The 20,404-nt window shown below is 39.4% G+C and overlaps 1 protein-coding gene across 2 annotated transcripts in view; it reads left to right on the plus strand.

Moving 5' to 3' along the window:
* The first annotated feature begins 15,030 nt into the window (after positions 1-15,030).
* Positions 15,031-20,404, plus strand: part of EDNRA (endothelin receptor type A) — a 38,452-nt gene continuing 33,078 nt past the window's right edge. For both annotated transcript variants that reach the window (XM_065405074.1, XM_065405075.1), the window contains exon 1: positions 15,031-15,432. In XM_065405074.1, the coding sequence (XP_065261146.1) occupies positions 15,031-15,432 (402 nt within the window). The remainder of the gene's footprint in view (positions 15,433-20,404) is intronic.

Raw genomic sequence — 20,404 nt, forward strand, 5'->3', positions numbered from 1 at the left:
TATATACAAAGGCAAAACCACACAATTGGTCATTTCTGACTGGGAAGAAAAACACTGTAACATAACAAATATGCTTGTCATTACACATTAGTGGTATTTTACAGAAGTACCTCAAAAGCAACAACTTTTATACATTGACACATGTTGGACCCTAAACTAATAGCTGTGACTTAAGATGAAACCTAACAGAATGATGGGGTGGAAAGCCATTGGCAAAGCACTGTGAGCCACACTGGTGCACATCTCCAAGCCCAGACATTTTTGACTGATAAAAAAGCTGTGTTACAGTCAAAACAAAACAGTTTTACATTTGTAGCAATATTTTATAGCTACAAGGTAACTCCACCAAGCTAAACCAATCCACTTCCGAAGTTATTCACTGGTTTACTAATCTGGGTTTGTTTATTTGAATGTTGTTAATCACCTCTCTTGGCATAAAAAGGAAGAAGAATAGAACTATCTGCAAACCAATTACTCTTTCCCCATTTTATTTATCATCATACTGAAGCAGCCCAGAAGAATTAATTTTCCTGCACTTGTATAAAACTTTAAATTGTACAGTTCATTTTACAGAAACTGTAACTTCTAGCTCACACCCCTACACAGCACCTCTCATCAACATTTTGTCTTAATCTAAGGGGAAGAGGTGGTGTAAAAAAAAATTCCATTACAATGATTAAAAGATACATTCTACCAACCTTTAAAAATAGCATTAGCTTGTTTTTAAAATTTTGCACAGCATGCAAAAAAAATAAAATAATAGCCAAACAAAACCTTCTCTACATAGAAAGATAGGAGATAACTGTACTAAAGGCTCATCATCTGTAAATTGTGAAGAAAATTTTAGATTCCAGGGTACAGTGAAAAAATCCATCATTTACCCATGGGTTTTACTAGTTAAAAAATAAAAATAAAAAGACAAACCATAGCTTTGTAACTTCATGAAGGATAGAGGTAAAGGCTGTCCCCCACACTCCCTTCCTCTTTTCCCAAATTCTCTTTTTTAATCAAAAACTTCCATCTTCTCAATATCCTTCTGTTAGACATACTGTTTATCATAAAAGGTCTAATGACCTGAATTAAGGCTTTAGTCACCATAATGCCTCTTTTTTTCAGTAATTTCTCAGGTATATCATATATTATCGTACATTATTTAACACTGTAAATTAACTAGAGTTACATCTTATATAAAAGTATAATGTAAATTTGTATATAAGAACAGGAAAAATAATTCTTTAGCGCCCCTTCAGTGTGATGAAAAATAAAACAAAAACAAATAAATGTAATAGTTGCTTTGCAGGTACTATTACAAAATATCACCAAGTATGTCATCTGCCCAGTGCTTTTATTAAATATTACATATTCTATATATATTCTGATACCCTGTGACAGAGCAATTAGATAGTTTGGCAAAACAATAATGCCTCATGAAGTCTGGTAGAGTTTCTGCATGACAAATGCTTGTCCATGCTCTAGCACGACCACTATCAAAGGATGGATACAAAACAGTTTCAAACCCAAAAAAATTCAATCCGTTGTCAAAGTTTCCCCTAAAATCGAAGTCAGCTCTTACCCCCATACTCTGTTTTTTTATGTTAAACTTTTGAAAGTTTAGTATAGTTTATTTTTAAGACTTTATTTGATGTTATTTTTTATTTCATAGACATGATTAAAAATTGTATGTTTAACAGAAAAATATGGAAAAAATGGCAGTTTTTAATTTTAAAAAGTCAAGAAAAGACATACTGTATAGAATTTTCAGGAGAATATTTTGTATGTATTTACTGTCTCCCAAAAACTAAAATATAGGTTTCCCGAATACTCCATTGCTATTTTTGTTTTATTACTAAAATGTATATGTAGTATAATTTGCTAAAATATTCTTTTAATTTATCTGTCCTTCAAAAACTTTTCTAAAATTATGAGGCCTCTAATACAGTTGCTAATTTCCAGTAAGGATACAACGTTATGAAGGAAGACATTACTTTGAGTAAATGGAATAAGGGAAATTTGAATAAGGGTTTGGCATGTAACTACATTAGGTTCTCTATCTGTTTTGCAAGACGATTGTTAAAGGAATTGTATAAAAAGAGGAAATTTTATTCCTGATCCGGAATTAAAAAACAAATAAGGCTAATTGCTAAATTAGCATAAGTTTTGTAAAAAGTTTTCTAAAGAAATCTACATACATGCTCATTTTGGATGGTATTTTATCTTTCAGTTACAATTTAATGTACCACAATGAATAATTCCACAAAAGGCCATAGGGTTAGAAAAATCTTCATGAAATGTAATGCAATTTAATATTTTATGATACAGTATATGATTCCATCAGGTCAAAGAACAGGAGTTTCTGCCATTTGGCTAGTAACAGTCTATGAGGTGAGATGCTTTTCTCTTCGCTCTGCCTTTTTTGTGCTTTCTGTGCTTTTTTTAAAAAAAATAACTTTTATGGATATATGTATTGACACTTCTCCTTTGTTGATTTTGTACAATTTTAATAACTTTAGATGTGTACTAAATGCATAACAAGCATATGTTCCCCTTAAAATGAGGAAAAGGCATGAAATCTATAGTTATTCATTTATTTTAATGATTTCAGTAAGGATAAATTAAATAAAATTTAAAAATCCCTCGCCCTCAAAGTGGTCAATAGTACCAAAAATGCACATGTCCAAACATGATACCTGGGGCTCCTGGGACAGGTAAGAGGGACTTTGCTGCATACAGTCAACTCCTGGGGCAAAAGGGGGTGGAACAAAATATAACAGGGGGCATGGAAACCTGTCAAAAATATATGAAGAGTAAAAGTACAGAGTTATTACTACTTATATTCTTTCATAAAATCCCCTCCCCTCTCTGCAAACCAGGGATCTTGGATGAAATATGTTTGGTGGGGGGTGGGGGGGTTGTGGCTTGACATGGTATATTCTTTGTGATGCTGATACTCTCTGCTTATGGTAGTTTTTCCCAGTAAATGGAAAACTACTGTAACAATTTTCATGTTTAAAGAGGCAAGGAAACGTAACATTTTGTTTTATATCCCCAATGGTTTGATGCTGACAAACTATAACACAGAGCAGCACTTCCTACCTCTCCCAGACACTGTTTCCTGGGTTTATTCTTAGACTATAATTTCAAACAAAATATGAAAAAATACTCCTGGGGGACGCAGAAAGGGTCAGTAATTGAAGACAGTAAATGATTCAGGTTAGCGATTCTCCAAGCTGCATGCTAAAAGGCCAGTGATCTCCTTTCTTATTGTAGCTTTTGTATCATTCTTCTCTAAAATAATTTCATTTATATACAGGATAATGTAATCTATGGGTAACCAAGTGTAGCACAACTGTAATAAGGTATATTAAACTGGAGGAGCCTTACATCTTTCCGATAGAGGGTGAAATCCACTACACTCACAGAGAGCCTGAGAAGTCACACTCTGTACAAGTGGAGTGCAGAGAAATTTGGAAGGTAAAATTCACATGCCCCCAAATCAGGATCAGTGGGAGAGGCTGTGTGAATGGGTGTATAAACTGCACACCAAACAAGAGCTCAAGATCTCTTTTAGCCCCATTTTGTTACATCTCAAAGGTGAGTCAGACTCAGGAGGGAGGAGTTAAAGGGAAGGAGTTTAGTGCAGTGTGAAAAGTAGACCCAGGAAAGCAGGGCCGGCTCCAGGCACCAGCTGACTAAGCACGTGCTTGGGGCGGCACCTTCTAAGGGGCAGCCAATCTTGGGGTGGTAGGGCAGCGCTCCGTTTTTTTTGTTTTGTTTTGTTTCGTTTCGGTGGGCGGCGCTCGCGGGGGGGAGGGTGTTTTGGCGGGGCGGCGCTCGGGTTTTTTTTTTTTTTTTGGTTCGGCAGGGCGGCGCTCGGGGGGTTTTTTGTTGTTGTTGTTTCGGCGGGGTGGCACTTGGGTTTTGGTTTTTTTTTGGTTTGGCGGGGCGGCGCTCAGGGGGTTTTGTTTTTGTTTCGGCGAGGCGGCGCTGGGGGGGGGGTTGTTACGACGGGGCGGTGCTCGTTTTTTTTTTTTTGCTTGGGGCTGCAAAAAAGTTAGAGCCGGCCCTGCAAGAAAGAGGTGGCCTGGAGTTCTTTTTCTGTGGGAAGGGCCTGAGGGAAGCCAGGTGGCCAGGTATCTATGGGAAAGGAGTGGAGTTAGCTCTTTGTGGGCCTTGAAACCGGGGCAAGATTCCAAGGAGGTAGTCATGTAGGCTGATGTTCTGCAGAAGAGTGGAGCAATGGGAAGAGTGTAAAATGGAATAAAAGCTCAAGACAAGGAGCACCGGAAAAAATTGCTTTTTTTTTTAAGATTTGCTGAGGGACTCCATTGCTCTGGAAGAAAAGTGAGGCTGAAGAGGAGCCCAGGAGGGACGGAAGAGGTTGTGTAGGTTATCACTATTTGCCAGGCACTATTTGTCTGGCACATAAATACCCCAGAAGGGGAGGAACTATAATATGACCTGGCAGGAGGACCAAGTCACCACTGTACCAGACCACTGAGGTCTTGAGGAGGAGAGCAAAGCAGAGTCTCTGAAATACTGTGTCACACCTTGAGGGGATGCTCTGGGATGGTGAGACCACAACAGGCTGCAACACAGCTCCAAAGCCCATTCCACATCCTCAACCCCTGACTAATATTCTCATTTATGGGCTGGAATAGCAGCTGCAGCTCTTCCTGAACCAATTGCACAAGGTGTTGGCTCTACTACGTCATTTAAACATGGATCCTCTATCCTTTCCTCGCACTCCATCACAGCCTTGTGCCTAAGCCACTACAAGGCCACCATGGAGATTCTTCGGTGGCACTACTCTGAACATCTACCTAATTATGATGAGCTAATATAAAAATGTCCTCCTTATAATTTACTTTGAATTATAAATTCGTGTTATTAGTGGCTATAGTACTCTGGGAACATGATGAAAGAAGGGAGAGAATAAGTTGTACTTGGCACAGGAATAGAGGGTTTATTTGCGCTTATCATTTAGGTGGAGTAAATATGTCATTACAGGAAACATACTGTAAATAAAGCACTTACTGGGAAACCGTGACTTTCTGTGTATTTTATGAAAAGCAATCAGATTTTTACAAACTTCAATGAGTATGATATTAGATCAGTTAAAATATTTCATTCTTTGCATCTCTACTAATATACACGTTCCCTCAGACATTATATTCCATTACCTACAATGCTAGCCACACATAAGGTTGGTTCCCAGAATGTATAATAATGGTTTTGTGAAGGGGTTCATTCATCTAGTGGTCAGGCAGGGCGTGGCAGGCCCTCTTCTCTCCTGGTGCCCCAGTTCACACCTATTGAAGTCTGGGAGGCAAGTGGGTGCAAGCCCGCCCACATCTGAAGGCCCCTCCCCCCACCTAAGGGGAGGAGCTACTGGACACGGGATTCAAATGAGGATGGGGGACAACTAATGAAGAACAGGGTCAAGAGTGAGGGTCATAAGTACAAAATCAGGGATCCAGAGGATGCCCCTGTTGACAGTTGCTCTGGTGCTGCGGTGATCTGGTCCTTCCATGACAGCCCCCTCTGATCAGGTCACATGTTTCGAGTCTGCCCCTTTCTGGGTATATGAAGAGTTCAACAAAAGAGTAGCTCTCTGGGTTAATTGTGGGACTCTGGGTCTCCCTATGAGTTGAGGTCTCGGTGTCTTGTCCTTCAGGCTTCAGGACCTTCTCTCCCTTAGACTCCCTGTATCAGGGATCTGCTTCCGTTTTGGCACACCTTAGGGGTTCGTAGGCCAGTCCTCTCCACCGCGTTCCCATGCAGGGCCCAGTGTAGGCAGCTACATCCTGCAGTACCAAAGTGCTATACTGTTGTCTCCCTGGATCACACTTCCTACCAGTCCTCTCTTTTCCAACGGGTAAAGTAAAGACATTAAATAAGTGGAAATCAAAGATAAATTCTCAGACCTACAACTCCCAAGTCTCTTCTCTTTGGGTTTGGCCATACTACAGTAAGGCCTCAGACTGCAGGAGCTCAGAAATGTAGGTCAGCTAACCTCTACAGTCTGATGCCTTACTGAGCTGGCCTGCTCCCCTTTTGAGCTCCTCCTCCAAGCCATGCATGCTTTTGCAGGTGTGATGGGTTGGGGCTGCCTAGGCCCAGAGCAGCTGCTTAACCCCTTCCTTAGTGGTGCGAGGTTTGTATACCCCATCACAGGTGTAAACATTGAGTCAGTTGCCATGCTGGATATATGAAAAGGTGGAGATCAGTGCCCAAAATGGGTTTATGTTACAGCAACTCCATAAATAATGTATCAGTGAGGGTGGTTGATAATCACATTTAGGAACATGAACAAATGTATATCTGGATTATTTTCCTTCGAAAATGGAGGAAAATACTAAAGTCTATGCACCACAAAGTACTGCACTTGCTTAGGGGTGCTGCAAATAGAGACCTCAATGGAGTTTTCAAATGCTTTCTGCTATTGATTATTCTTAAGAGGAATTTTAATGTCTTGAGTGCAGGTTATAGAATTTGGCTTATACACTATTATGTGTTCCTCGGAGATGCAGTTGTATGGGAGAGACAGAAGCTTACTTGGGTTAGCTACCATCTTCTAATTGCTTCTTCTTCATTGTTCAGTTTCTTTTTTAAATAACTTGGTCTAGGAACTGTCTAACTCAACCTGTGGCCCGCAAGCCACTTGCGGCCCAAACAGCACAGAGCTGCAGCCCATGTTACATCCTCAGGGCCATACAGGTAGTATTGGATTGGCCCAAAATGGTAAATAGGTTGAGAACTACTGGCTAACTTGTAGATACACAGAGAAAGCTCAAGACGCTAGATTAAATTTAATTCTGAACTGTACAAAGTTCTGTTAGTGTTATGCCATGGAAAATATCTCCAATGGTTCACAGACCTTTGGCATCTCATCGTTTAAAGTTAGCATCATCCAGTCCTGGAGGAAAACCTGATGGCCCATACATCCAGGAAGCCACTGTGAGTTCTGGCATTACACCAAGGTACCCAATTATTTTTCTCCATATTTGCAGAATGTTCCCTAGGATAGGATTTTGTCTGATCTCTTGAGGGAGACAAATATCTGTCATAAATCAAGTTGGAAAGAATAAAAGTAACAAGCTGTTTCAATGTTTTGCCCTGGAGAGCTGTTTTTCTGTAAAATCCAACCTGTTCCAAGCATTTTAAATTACCGTTGTCCAGATTGCAATGACAGGGAGGGTGTTAGTATCTTTGTATGCTTTCTTTCTTTTAAACCTCAGCAAATGGATTTATGGGCACTTTTCAAGCTATAAAAATTGTAGCATATTCATTTTATCTACTCCTTTTTTTATACCAACCAGGTAGCAGTACTAGAAAGACTTGTGGGTACTATCGTACTCAGGTAACATTAATTTTAATCCAGTTAACTCATCCAAACATAGATAATGCTAAATTATGCCACCTTTGAAGGGCAAGTGTATAAAAGGAGTTGCAGGTTTAACATTATCAGTTTAGTTAAACTGGGTAAAAGTTGTGCTCCTTTGACACCTGAATTCCTCACGGGACCATCAGCATAAGAAAGTACTTAGTATCTCATTGAAAGGTCACTCGCTTCAGCTCTCAAAACATAGTCCTGTACGCCTTTAAGAATTATTTAAGGTATAGAATGGAAGCTTGTGTTTCACTGAAATATAATAGGATGTCCATCTGCACAGCCAATAATCATGTCATCATGAATGTTATGATGCTCTGAATCTCTTAAAGCTATTGCAAGTGGTTTGATGGAGAAACCTGTCAGGAGAGGTAAGAGAACATCCTTGCGCTGTGCCACTTTTTCAGGAGAATGTCTCTAATCGGGATCTGTTCAAATAAAGAAATGTATACAGAGACTTACAGATAATGAAGGCCAAAATTTCTCTAGTACTAAAAGAATGTAGACCCAAAAAACCCTATTGAATGCCTTCTCAGTATCTATGGCAAATTGCATTTTGCTTAATGTTGTTTTACTCTGTAGGGTACTCTGTAGGTAAGGTTTCATTTTCAGATTTTATTTATTTTAGAATTTCCCATGTCTTGATTAAAAAAAAGTAAAAATGGGTGAAAAACACTACAAAAAAATCAACTCAGAGTTTCTGGGCAAATATCAGGGTCAATATTGGGGGATGGGAGAACAGAAGAAAAGCAACAGAGAAAAGAAGGAGTACTTCTGACTCTGCTACCCACTCCAGAAGGAGAGATGGCAATTCGATAACCTGGGTCGCCCACGTCACCAAGCAGCTTTCTCCCTTTCCAGAGTGGGAGGGAGTTGGGTATGGGGGAATCCCTCTGGGCTCCCATAGGGTCTGCCCAAGTTACCAAGCTGCCATCTCTCCTTGCAGCACAGGGAAGCTGGGTCTGGGGAGTTGTTTTTGCCATATGTCTGCATGTGTGTACCTTCCACTACATTTCCTCACTTTACAGACAGCCTCACATTTACAATTAAATTAATTTATTAGCATAAACACATCTACCTACTGTAATCTATTCTATTTTCTTAATATAATCAGTAATTTCATGTACTTGCATACATGTACTCAAAATTCAGGTGAAAATTGATGAAAACTGAATAACTTTTGTAAACCTCAGGAATTTTTCGGTAAAAACAAAAACTTAAGAGCCTTGTCTATAGATAAACTAGCTGGTAATTGGCTCACTAATTATATGAAACTTCTAAATTAAACCAGATTTTAGATACATTAAAACTAAATACACCACCCTGCTGAGGGTAAACTGTCACGATTAAAGACAGAACAAAGGTCCAGTCATTAAAGAACACAGAACCATTATTAACCATACATTAATATTGTCATACTGTATAGTTAACACTAGATAGACTGACTGGCAATAATAGAATTATGTACTATGGTAACAGCCCTCTCTCTCTTTTCTCTTTTTTTATCTTTATTGTAATTTGTAGGAGAGAGAGCTTTACAAGTACTATGAAATTTTCTTATTTTGTTTAATATTAAATACATAAAACTAAACATGGCATATTTTGGAGTGTGTTGTTTGAACCTTCCAAATTGATTGGATTAGTTGTAAATCAGTAAGGTAAGATGTGGGCTTGAATGAGAGCAGAAATTCAAGTTTACTCCTATTCAGCAAGTTAGGCATTAGGATCAATAGGCCATAGGAAAGGAATAGGATGTTGAGACTGTTTAGAGAGTCTATGAGAAAGATATAAATGGTATTTCATATAGGCCGCCTTAATGCATGCTTAGTCTATTGATTATATGGAAAGTGCAGACTGCACTCAGTCTGGATCATCAATGATTGTCAATACAATTTTTACACATGATGATTCCTAATAAAAACATATCAGTGACTCTAAGTATGTACAATAAAACTAATAAATATGAATTATTTAAATACCTTTCATTTAACAAACAATATTGCCAGTTTAATTATATACCAGCATTAATTTAATGTAAAATATGCCTTAAGATATGTTGAGTTAAGCTTTTCTGCTTGACTTTGCAAATTTCAGGCTTCTGAAGAGTTTCTAAACAAGGGATTATGTTTCTTTTAAGATAGTCAGTGTTCTTACTCATCAAGTAGGTGAGCTGGTTTTCTAGGAGATACATAAAAGTGCCTGTTGTTTGGACTGATTCAGATGCCACAACTCTTTTTTCCACTGCTGTTATCTGATTTTGAAATCTATCAAACTTTTCACTTAGTTGGTCTAAAAGAGGATTTTAGAGACATTTCAGTTTCTGAAAATTTACTATCCAATACTCAGAGCAAGTATAAATGAATTTCTCATATGATCTGGTTACCAAATCTCCACATTCTGCAGACTGTGTGGCTCCACCATCTTGATCCATTCTTCCTAATCTGTTCTTATTCTTTTAGAACTGCAAATGTTGACATCAAATTGAGCAGGGTTGTCTTTTAGTGCTCAAAAAGGAGTCCACAAAAGTTTATAAAGCTATTCCACTGGTGTAACCATTTGGGAAGACAAAATTAGCTCTTGAAATGAAGATCTTAAAAGGCTTCAGCCAGGGGCTCAAAGACAACATTGGTTAGCTTTCATGGAGTATCAGATCATCTCAGCCAGGGCTGAATGAAAACATGGGCACTACAGGCCTTTGCCTAGACCCAAGCTTTGGCATGTGATTACATCAAAATCTGAGCTTTCATTTAAAAAATATTTCCAGCCCTGGTGGCTTAAAAGAAGAGCTTGAAAACATAAGCTAAATGTAACTGATACTGGAACGTCTGCAGAGATCCTGAAACAATAGCTCCAAGAGGAGTAAACTGCCCTATTAATTTCAATGGGGGTGTTAACTCCAAGACCTAGTGCTCAGAGTGCTCAGGTTGGTAGGGAGAGGCACTATCAGCACCATCCCAGCAGAACATTCTGGGAAGGATCTTCCCACCTACCCAATCAGGTGCACCTCAACTGCTGGGGTAAGGACCAGGCTATCACTTGCTGCCTCCTCTGCCTCTCTACTGGAGAAAGAGGACCTTTGCTGCTCCCAAAGAGACATTGGCCCCTGCTGCCATTTTTGGGGGGTGGAGAAAGGCCCTGACACCTCTGTTTCTCTGAGAGAGAAGTGGGCCCTTCTGCTTTTGCCACACCAACCGCAGGTGGACCCTGGGCCAGATAGGATATGTCTACACAGCAAAGAAAAAAACGTGGCTGGCCCATGCCAGCCAACTCAAGGTTGGGCTGCGAGGCTGTTTCATTGCTGTGTAGTCCGGGCTCGGGCTAGGGCCCAAACTCTATGACTCTGTGGGGTGGCAGGGTCCCAGAGCTCGGGCTCCAGCCCGAGTCCAGAAGTCTATACAGCAATGAAACAGCCCTGCAGCTCAAGCCTCATGCGCCCAAGTTGCTTGGAATGGGCCAGCCGTGGGGTTTTGTTGTTGTTGTTGTGTAGACATACCCACAGAGCCCTGGATTGTAGTGTGCTTGCATTCCTGGATTGCTTTAATACGACACTTATCCTAGCCCAAATTTTTTACTGTGCCTAAGGCCCTGTGAGTGGAGACAGGTGCCTTCGGTGAGATAATCATATTTTTCTCAGAATGAAAAAGGTTCATGACCATAAGGTGGGGCTTCTCAAACTTTTGATAGCATGGACCTCATTTGAATAGAGAGACTGGCTCATGGACATCTCCCCTCTCATCTGCAATTCCATGGACAGTATGCCCTCCCATTCACAAATGCTTAACATTTTTGAGGCAACTACAACTACACAAGTTATTGCTCACCTGGAAGAATAATACTAGGAAATATTAGGAAACATAGCAATATTAGGAAAAGTAATGTATTTTCACTGACTTTTTTAATGCATTTTAGCAGTTGGAAATCGGGAGGAGGAAATATAGCAACATGTGACCACCAAGCTATCCATGGACCACAGTTTGGAGAATTCTGCCTCTGGGCAATCTGACTTTCTGGATACAGGTTTTTTAACACTTTACAAATCATATTTTAGTGAGTCTCTTGTAAAAGTCTTTTAATCATAACAAATGGGAAATTACAAAGCAAAGATTATGGAAATCTTCAAGAGCCAATGTTTTCCCACTGTGCTTATCGGTCTTATGCCTCCTATTTCGCTCATTTGTCCAGTATTTCAATGGGCTGTCCTGGGCTTCTTTAGCAGAAAGCTACTGTAGTGGATTTCTAAGATCTATTGCTTAAATGAACCCAGCATATTAGGTTAACTCCATTTCAGGGAGGAAATGGTTAAAGAACTCACTGTTCCCTTGTGCCCGGGAGGCAGCCTTTGTGTTTAACATTGGCAGGGTCTCAGTCTGGGCTGGAGGTTTGGGGAGGAGGGGGTATATGGGGGAGGGGACAGAAAGAGGGGACGTTCTGACATCTCTGTCTCTCTCTCTCTCTTGCTGATACAGCGGAGGTGGAGATTTCCAATCCCACCCAGTCACATTGAGAAAGGAGGATTTGGTAAGGCTTCCCCAGGAGAAGCCACACTGAGGCAATTCTCAGCAGCAGCCTGAACTACACTTGGAGTGGTTTTGCAGTCTCCTATGCACGGAATTGGGGGCAGAAGCAGCTGCATATTCCCCGGGTGAGAGCCTAGAGGGAGCTTCATGGTATGGTTTTAGCACTTATCCTTAACAATTCAGAAAGGGATTGGGTGATGATGATAAAAGTGTGTGTTAGTTATCAGGCATCTTATTTTACCTTTGCAATAAATGTTATTTTAAAAAGTTTAAAATATATAGAGCATGTCAGTTACCCAGTACTGAAGGGGAGTTGTGGATGGTAATGCTTTGCCACTTGTATTTTGGAACTGATCTTTTGACAGTGCTAGAAGGGAGGGTGTTTTCTTTTGTGTTGGAAGAAGGGAAAAGGGCAGATATCCCACAACCAACTACACTTTGCTTAGTGAGATCTAACTAGAAGAAAATTATTTTTTTCAGTACTTTTTATTGTAATTGCTTTGAAACTTCCATCCTAGTTAAGTTTGTTAGATCCCATTTTAAACCTCGTGTGCCTTTTGGCCTTTTTAATTTAATGAATTAAATGTTTACAAATCTCAATAGTGTTTAATCAATTAAACAATTCATTTCAAACTGCCCGGTTTGGTTTTGGAAATCTTGGCATGGGGATTGTCCTGGCTTTACTCTCCCTAGCAGGATATTTGTTGCTGGGAAGTTAGGAGTTTTGTTTTCAGCGTCCCATGCTGCTTGTAAGAAATTTTGTGTACCATTTGTGTTAGTGACACACTGACACCACATGCATATGGCCTGTAAATGCACAGAAATTCCTTAGCTATTGTAGATACTGAGATTACATAAATACAATGGGCTATTATATTGTATTCTTACAGACAGTTAACACAAGTATTATTATATTGCATGCAATGGGGTGCTTGTGCACTGCTATTACACATACATACAGGCATACTGAAAACAAGCACATAGTAATGGAGGATTTGTCAGTGACTCCATATCTTGAATATGTATATCATGAATCCATGTTCTTGGAAATTAGTATATGGGAATTTTTTTTTATTTTATTTTGCTACCTCTTCAGGAAAAGTTTCTTCCTGGGGTCTTGGGTATTTTGTCCATCGTTCCTCATGCTGTTTGTACAACTGCCATGTTGACATCACATTTATGTGGTATATAAGTAATATATCAAATTTGCACATAAAAAGTTCATAAATTGAGAAAGAGAAATCAGATCTGGATTCTATACCTGGCTGTATCACTGTATCACTGATTTATTGTATGAATGGGATAAATCACTGCAATTCTCGGTGACTTAGTTTTCCCCATTTGTAAAATTGTTGTTGTAAAATTGTTACGAAGCGCTTTAGAATCCTAAACTGAAAGCACTAAAGCGGTGCAAAGTATTGCTAGTGGTCCTGAGATACCAGTAGAACAAGCATTTTTTAAATAAATATCTTAGACAGATATCCAGTTCATTAGGGTTTAAGATCATATACACAGACTAATATAGTGGGCCAGATTATGATTTTAGCTACACCAATGTAGTAGAGTCAGAATTTGTACCACTGAGGACAAACACAGGCATACATATACTCTATGCAAAATACGCACACACACACACACATTAGGGATATGTATGCTCCTGTTACACACTCATGACTCTTTACATACCACCTACTGGAATGGAAGAGCATAGTAGGTAGTAGTACTAAATATTTGTATTATGATAGTGCCCAAAGGCCCAGTGTCAGTGAACTCTCTCTCATTGCTTTCTACTGTAAATTCTTCACTGTTATTCGGGAATCTCCACATATACTGGAATTTATTAACTTTAAAGTATCTCTGCAACTCCTTCATTCAAGTTCTCCTAGTAATATTATGCAACACTGGACTTTTGAATCTCTAGTTTGGCTCAACACTGCCCTTGACTTTATCCTAGCTCACACAGAGATGTCTTGTGATAGTTTGTCACACTGAGCTGAAGGGAAGGGGAAAAAATCTTTGGGGCTTGGGAGTGCGCACTAAACTTCACAAAAGAGAATCCCAGAATGGTTTCTATGACCTGAAGCATGATGCAGCATTACTAATATTGATGATAACCATCCTCCACTGCAGTAAATAGGCCACAGACTTTTCTGTTACTCAGGGTCACACTTGTGGTGGAAGAATGTCCTGCTACTGATGTGCCCTTTACAAGCTGCAGATTTCATGGGTTATTCCTTGGAATGCCATGCCAAGTATTTAGTATGCAATATCTATCATGTTTTCTTTTTATATAATTATAATTAACTTATCTACGGCTAACATCTGAACATGAGCTGCACTGGAATTCTGAAATATCCAGGATAAATTTCTACTAGCCTACTGGTATATGTAGCAGATTTAAAAGCATTAAGGGCCTGATCCAAAGCCTACTGAAGTCAATATAAGTCTCCCCACTCACTTCTGAGGGCTTTGGATCTGGCACTAAATGAACTACTTATTCATGAACTGGATTTGAAAATTATATATTCAGGGCTTTTAAATTTTAAAAGCCAGCTAATGATTATGGCAAAGAAAAATAGGTCTTTAGCATCATTTTTGCAGTACACCAAATATTAAAACAAATAATAATAATACATTCTGGCCTTAAATAGAATTTATGAATTTAGGGTTGTGGCTTTGTTATTTAGCAGAACTCCAGCTATGGAAAATTTTAAAAAAATTTTTGACTAAAGTATCAGTAATGCCGCCAAGACATCCCATGCTGATTTACTCGACTTGGAAGCCTAAGTCTTGTGACAAAACTCTTATCCACCACTTGTTGTCTGGAATGCTTTATCCCTTATATAGACAAATACTCCTACACACTTTTGTGATATGGCAGGATTTCTTTAGCACTACCCCTCAAATGCCATGGGGATTTTCTGGCTCATTTTGTAATCTATTATCCAAGATAGCTTAACTAGTATAAAAAACAAGCTGTACAAGCACTTCTTTTGAAATGAGAAATAAGATGATTGTCAATCTGTGTTTTGTTTCTCCATATAGGTGAAGAAGTGAGAAGGATCACACTGAAACTTTGAAAGAAGTATTTCATTGATTGTGCCTGCCATTCAAGACTTTAGGATGGAAACCTTTTGTTTAAGAGTCTCCTTGCTACTGCTTGTCGCTGGATGTGGCCTCAGCGACAGTTCTGACAGATATTACACCAATCTGAGTGATTCTGGAAACTATTTGACCACCTACTCTGGACTAGAGCCCAGCCTACTCCTTACTACTATCCGACCCATGGTACCCAACAAAACAGACTATTGCTCCGAACGGACCAAAATTGCTGACACTTTCAAATACATTAACACAGTGATATCTTGTATTATTTTCATCGTTGGATTGGTTGGGAATGCAACTTTGCTGAGGATCATTTACCAGAACAAGTGTATGAGGAATGGCCCCAATGCGCTGATAGCTAGCCTGGCACTCGGAGATCTTATCTATATTGTCATTGATATTCCTATCAATGTATATAAGGTAGGAAGCAACAACGGGTACACTTTAACTGCTGTTCTTTAACAGGTTCACAACATATCAGTGTGTTTGTTTCTAATTACTGGTTTTCTATTTATTAATAAGCAAAGTATAAAGGAAAGGGAAATGAAACTCAGTCTATGTTCAAAAGCAAATGTCAAGACATCATTTTTAGGTTTCTTCTTATGAAGATACAATGTATCCTCTTTTGCAAGTTATTCTGACCTACCATAGCAAGGTGTGTCCTTGTGTATTTAGCAGCACCTGGTTACAAATAAAATACAATAGAATTTGATTTTGGATGGTGTCCTTCAGACAACTGAGGACAGAATTAAACAAATGAAGAGAGCGAATTTTTGAAAAGACTGCTATTCTCTTTATGGATCAGATTGATAACTACTATTTTGGGACCATATCCTTTTCTTCCTTTGTTTATACAGAAAATATTTCCCATGATTTACCCAGTCTTTATGTGATGATTTAATAGCCCTTCTAGAGTTGAGTGTTAGGGCTTGAATTTAACATTCATTCATGGCAGAGGCTCAAATCAGTTTATGATTGTTAAGGCCACTTATATATCAGAATAGTGTTTAAATACTGTTTGGCAGCTGGATTTGTCAAAATACATAAAGGATTATAAACAACTCTTTTAAATGTAACTAAATTACACAGTGCAGCCTTGATTTAATATACAAACCCACAAAGGTTACTTTTTATATTGTATTATACATTTACTGGCCCAAATTTGACCATAAACTTGCATGATTAATCATATGATTATATTGGGCCCAAAGAGGTCTAGACTTCACTGATATATGCTGCGGGTTGGAAAGACAGAACTACAATTAGAAATAGATTTTAAAAGACAAATTTTTTTAAATAAGCAAAAGACTCCTGTGGGCCCTAATATAGCTGCTGTTGACATGAATAAGAACAGGATTGGACTCTTGTTATTTTTCATGAGGATCAAAATATTTGGCTGATCTTGAAACTTGCTTGAATGTGTTTTAGAAACCCTTGAAATATGTTTGTAAAGTTTTTCTCACTTTAGCCTTGTGAGCCTGGAAAGCAAACATACTGCTGAGATTATTATGACTATTCTTTCCTTAGGACCTCAAACAAGGCATAATATTATAAAATAATGGCTTTCAATCTTTTTTTCATTTGTGGACCCCTAACAACTTTTGAATGAGGTGCAGGCCCCTTTGGAAATCTTAGACATAGCCTGCAGATCCCCAGGGGTTCGCCGACCACAGGTTGAAAACCACTGTTCTATGGTAATGACAACCTTTCACGGACCTCTTACACATAGTCTGTGAACCCCCAACGGTCCATAGACCACAGGTTGAAAACCACTGTTATAAAATAAACAATTTAAGCCCCAAAGATTTTGGCAAATTTCAGATTTTGTTCACACTCACATATATATCTTTATTCATGAATATAATATATAGTAAATGTTTGCCTATTAGGGCTTAAAAATGGGTTTTAAAATAAAAAGAAAATAGCTCAGATTTTGAAAATATCCCTCTCTAGAAATATGTACTATGAATTATAATTAGGGGCATAACTATAATACAGTTGTACATACCACAAGGCTATAAGAAATTCTAATTTGTTTTTTTATAAAACTAATCAAATATATATATATATATATATATATATATATGTATGAAATAAGACACAAGGCCTGTTTCTGATCTCACTTACACTGGTATAAATTAGAGGTTATTCCATTTAAGTTAATAGCATTACCCTGGTTTTAAACCAGTGAGATCAGAATCAAGCCAAAGCGGTGGTCATAAAAATGCACGTGTTGTAGTAGAAGCTGGTAGCAACTACAGTGGATGTACATTTTCCATGAAAAATTGTTTTTCAATGGAAAGTGCAAATTCTGCAAAAATTGAAATCTTCTGTGGCAAAATTTTAACTTTGCCAAAAATGTTCGATTTTCCATTGGGAAAATCAAAATGAAATATTTTGTTTTGGGCTGAGCTGACCCAAATCAAAATATTTTGGCTTATCGAATAGACTCTAAAGATTTAGATTTGGGTCAGTTTGACATTAATATACATCTGCCTGAGCTGCTTTGGTGCCTTATGGGAGATCATAGAATCATAGAATATTAGGGTTGGAAGAGACCTCAGGAGGTCATCTAGTCCAACCCCCTGCTCAAAGCAGGACCAATCCCCAACTAAATCATCCCTGCCAGGGTTTTGTCAAGACGGGCCTTAAAAACCTCTAAGGATGGAGATTCCACCACCTCCCTAGGTAACCCATTCCAGTGCTTCACCACCCTCCTAGTGAAATAGTGTTTCCTAATATCCAACCTAGACCTCCCCCACTGCAACTTGAGACAATTGCTTCTTGTTCTGTCATCTGCCACCACTGAGAACAGCCTAGCTCCATCCTCTTTGGAACCCCCCTTCAGGTAGTTGAAGGCTGCTATCAAATCCCCTCTCACTCGTCTCTTCTGCAGACTAAATAACCCAGTTCCCTCATCCTCTCCTCGTAAGTCATGTGCCCCAGCCCCCTAATCATTTTCGTTGCCCTCCGCTGGACTCTTTCCAATTTGTCCACATCCCTTTTGTAGTGGGGGGACCAAAACTGGATGCAATACTCCAGGTGTGGCCTCACCAGTGCCGAATAGAGGGGAATAATCACTTTCCTCGATCTGCTGGCAATGCTCCTACTAATACAGCCCAATATGCCATTGGCCTTCTTGGCAACAAGGGCACACTGCTGACTCATATCCAGCTTCTCGTCCACTGTAATCCCCAGGTCCTTTTCTGCAGAACTGCTCCTTAGCCAGTTGGTCCTCAGGCTGTAGCGGGGCATGGGTTTCTTCCTTCCTAAGTGCAGGACTCTGCACTTGTCCTTGTTGAACCTTATCTGATTTATTTTGGCCCAATCCTCCAATTTGTCTAAGTCACTCTGGACCCTATCCCTAGCCTCCAGCATATCTATCTCTCCCCCCAGTTTAGTGTCATCTGAGAATTTGCTGAGGGTGCAATTCATCCCATCATCCAGATCATTAATAAAGATGTTGAACAAAACCGGCCCCAGGACCGACCTCTGGGGCATTCCACTTGATACCGGCAGCCAACTAGACATCGAGCCGTTGATCACTACCCGTTGAGCCTGACAATCTAGCCAGCTTTCTATCCACCTTATAGTCCATTCATCCAGTCCATACTTTTTTAACTTGCTGGCAAGAATACTGTGGGAGACTGTATCAAAAGCTTTGCTAAAGTCAAGATACATCACATCCACTGCTTTCCCCATATTCACAGAGCCAGTTATCTCATCATAGGAGGCAATCAGGTTGGTCAGGCATGACTTGCCCTTGATGAATCCATGTTGACTGTTCCTGATCACCTTCCTCTCCTCCAAGTGCTTCAAAATGAATTCCTTGACGACCTGCTCCATGATTTTGCTGGGGACTGAAGTGAGTCTGTAGTTTGCCAGGTTCTCTTTCTTCTCTTTTTTAAATATGGGCACTATATTTGCCTTTTTTCATCTGTGACCTCCCCCAATCGCCATGAATTTTCAAAGATAATGGCCAATGGCTCTGCAATCACATCAGCCAACCCCCTCAGCACCCTGGGCTGCATTAGATCTGGACCCATGGACTTGTGAATGTCCAGCTTTTCTAAATAGTCCTTAACCTGTTCTTTCACCACTGAGGGCTGCTCACCTCCTCCCCATACTGTGTTGCCCAGTATAGTAGTCTGGGAGCTGACCTTGTCTGTGAAGACCGAGGCAAAAAAAGCATTGAGTACTTCAGCTTTTTCCACATTATCTGTCACTATGTTGCCTCGCCCACTCCCCCAGGTGCCTCATGCTCCCATTCAGGTGCCTTATGCTCCCATTCTTCTCTGTGGGCTGGACTTGGTGGCTGAACCACATCCCCTATGATCTCTAGTCTTCCTCTGGTTGAACTGCCATGGTGCATCTTGGAATATTTTCTATGCTCTGCTTTTGCCTGAGATGGAATTTGACTGGAAAGTTTCAGCAAAAGTGGTACAGGTGTTTTGAGAATGAGGTTAGAGGTAATTTTGCTAATATTAAAATTTTTCCTCAAGCTATTTTTTAAAGAGCTCTAGCCCCTCCTTGATTTAGAGCAGGAACTTGAAATTAGGGAGGAGGATAGTCCTGGATCAGCCTTTTGCTGGTTTTATGAAAATTCATTGAAATTTAGTCAAGCTACAAGCTAAAGAAAGTTGTCATTTTTAGATGCATCGTAGAACCTGTTTGAGATTTGTTCATTAACTTTCTAAATATTCTATTATTGTGTGCAGTGTAGCTATAGCCATGTCAGTTCCAGGATATTGGAGAGACAAGGTGGGTGAGGTAATATCTTTTATTGGACCAACTTCTGTTGGTGAGAGAGAGAAGCTTTTGAGACACAGAGAGCTCTTAAGCTTTTGAGCCACAAAAGCTCTTCTTCAGACCTGAGAAGAGCTCTCTGTGGCTCGAAAACTTGTCTCTCTCACCAACAGAAGTTGGTCTAATAAAAGATATTACCCACCCTATATCTCTGAATATTCCATTGGCACTATGCATGCTCCCCCCAGCCCTGCTGTATCTCATGCATCATTCTGAAGCAGCCACACCAAATACAAACAAAATGGCCCTAGCTCACCCTATCAAAATACCCTTTTGGCACTGTGGAAAAAATAGTATATAATCATGTAATTAAAGACTGTAGTTGAAATCCTGGCCCCATTGAAGTCAGTGGGAGTTTTGCCATTTACTTCTCTGGGGCTAGGATTTCAATTTGTGTTCAATTCATACACACAGGGAGCAGAATTAAAGTTGCATTAAAGTTAATTCTCCCATTTCTTAATTTTTGAGTACTTGACTTTGCAACCTGAATAAGTTTTTGAAATATAATATATTATATACTTACATCCCTGAAGTATACTGTGAGTTGACTGACAAGCGTTTATTAGAACTGAGCACCTTGGCAATT

The sequence above is a fragment of the Emys orbicularis genome, chromosome 5 (assembly GCF_028017835.1).
Source record: "Emys orbicularis isolate rEmyOrb1 chromosome 5, rEmyOrb1.hap1, whole genome shotgun sequence".
NCBI lineage: Eukaryota > Metazoa > Chordata > Testudines > Emydidae > Emys > Emys orbicularis.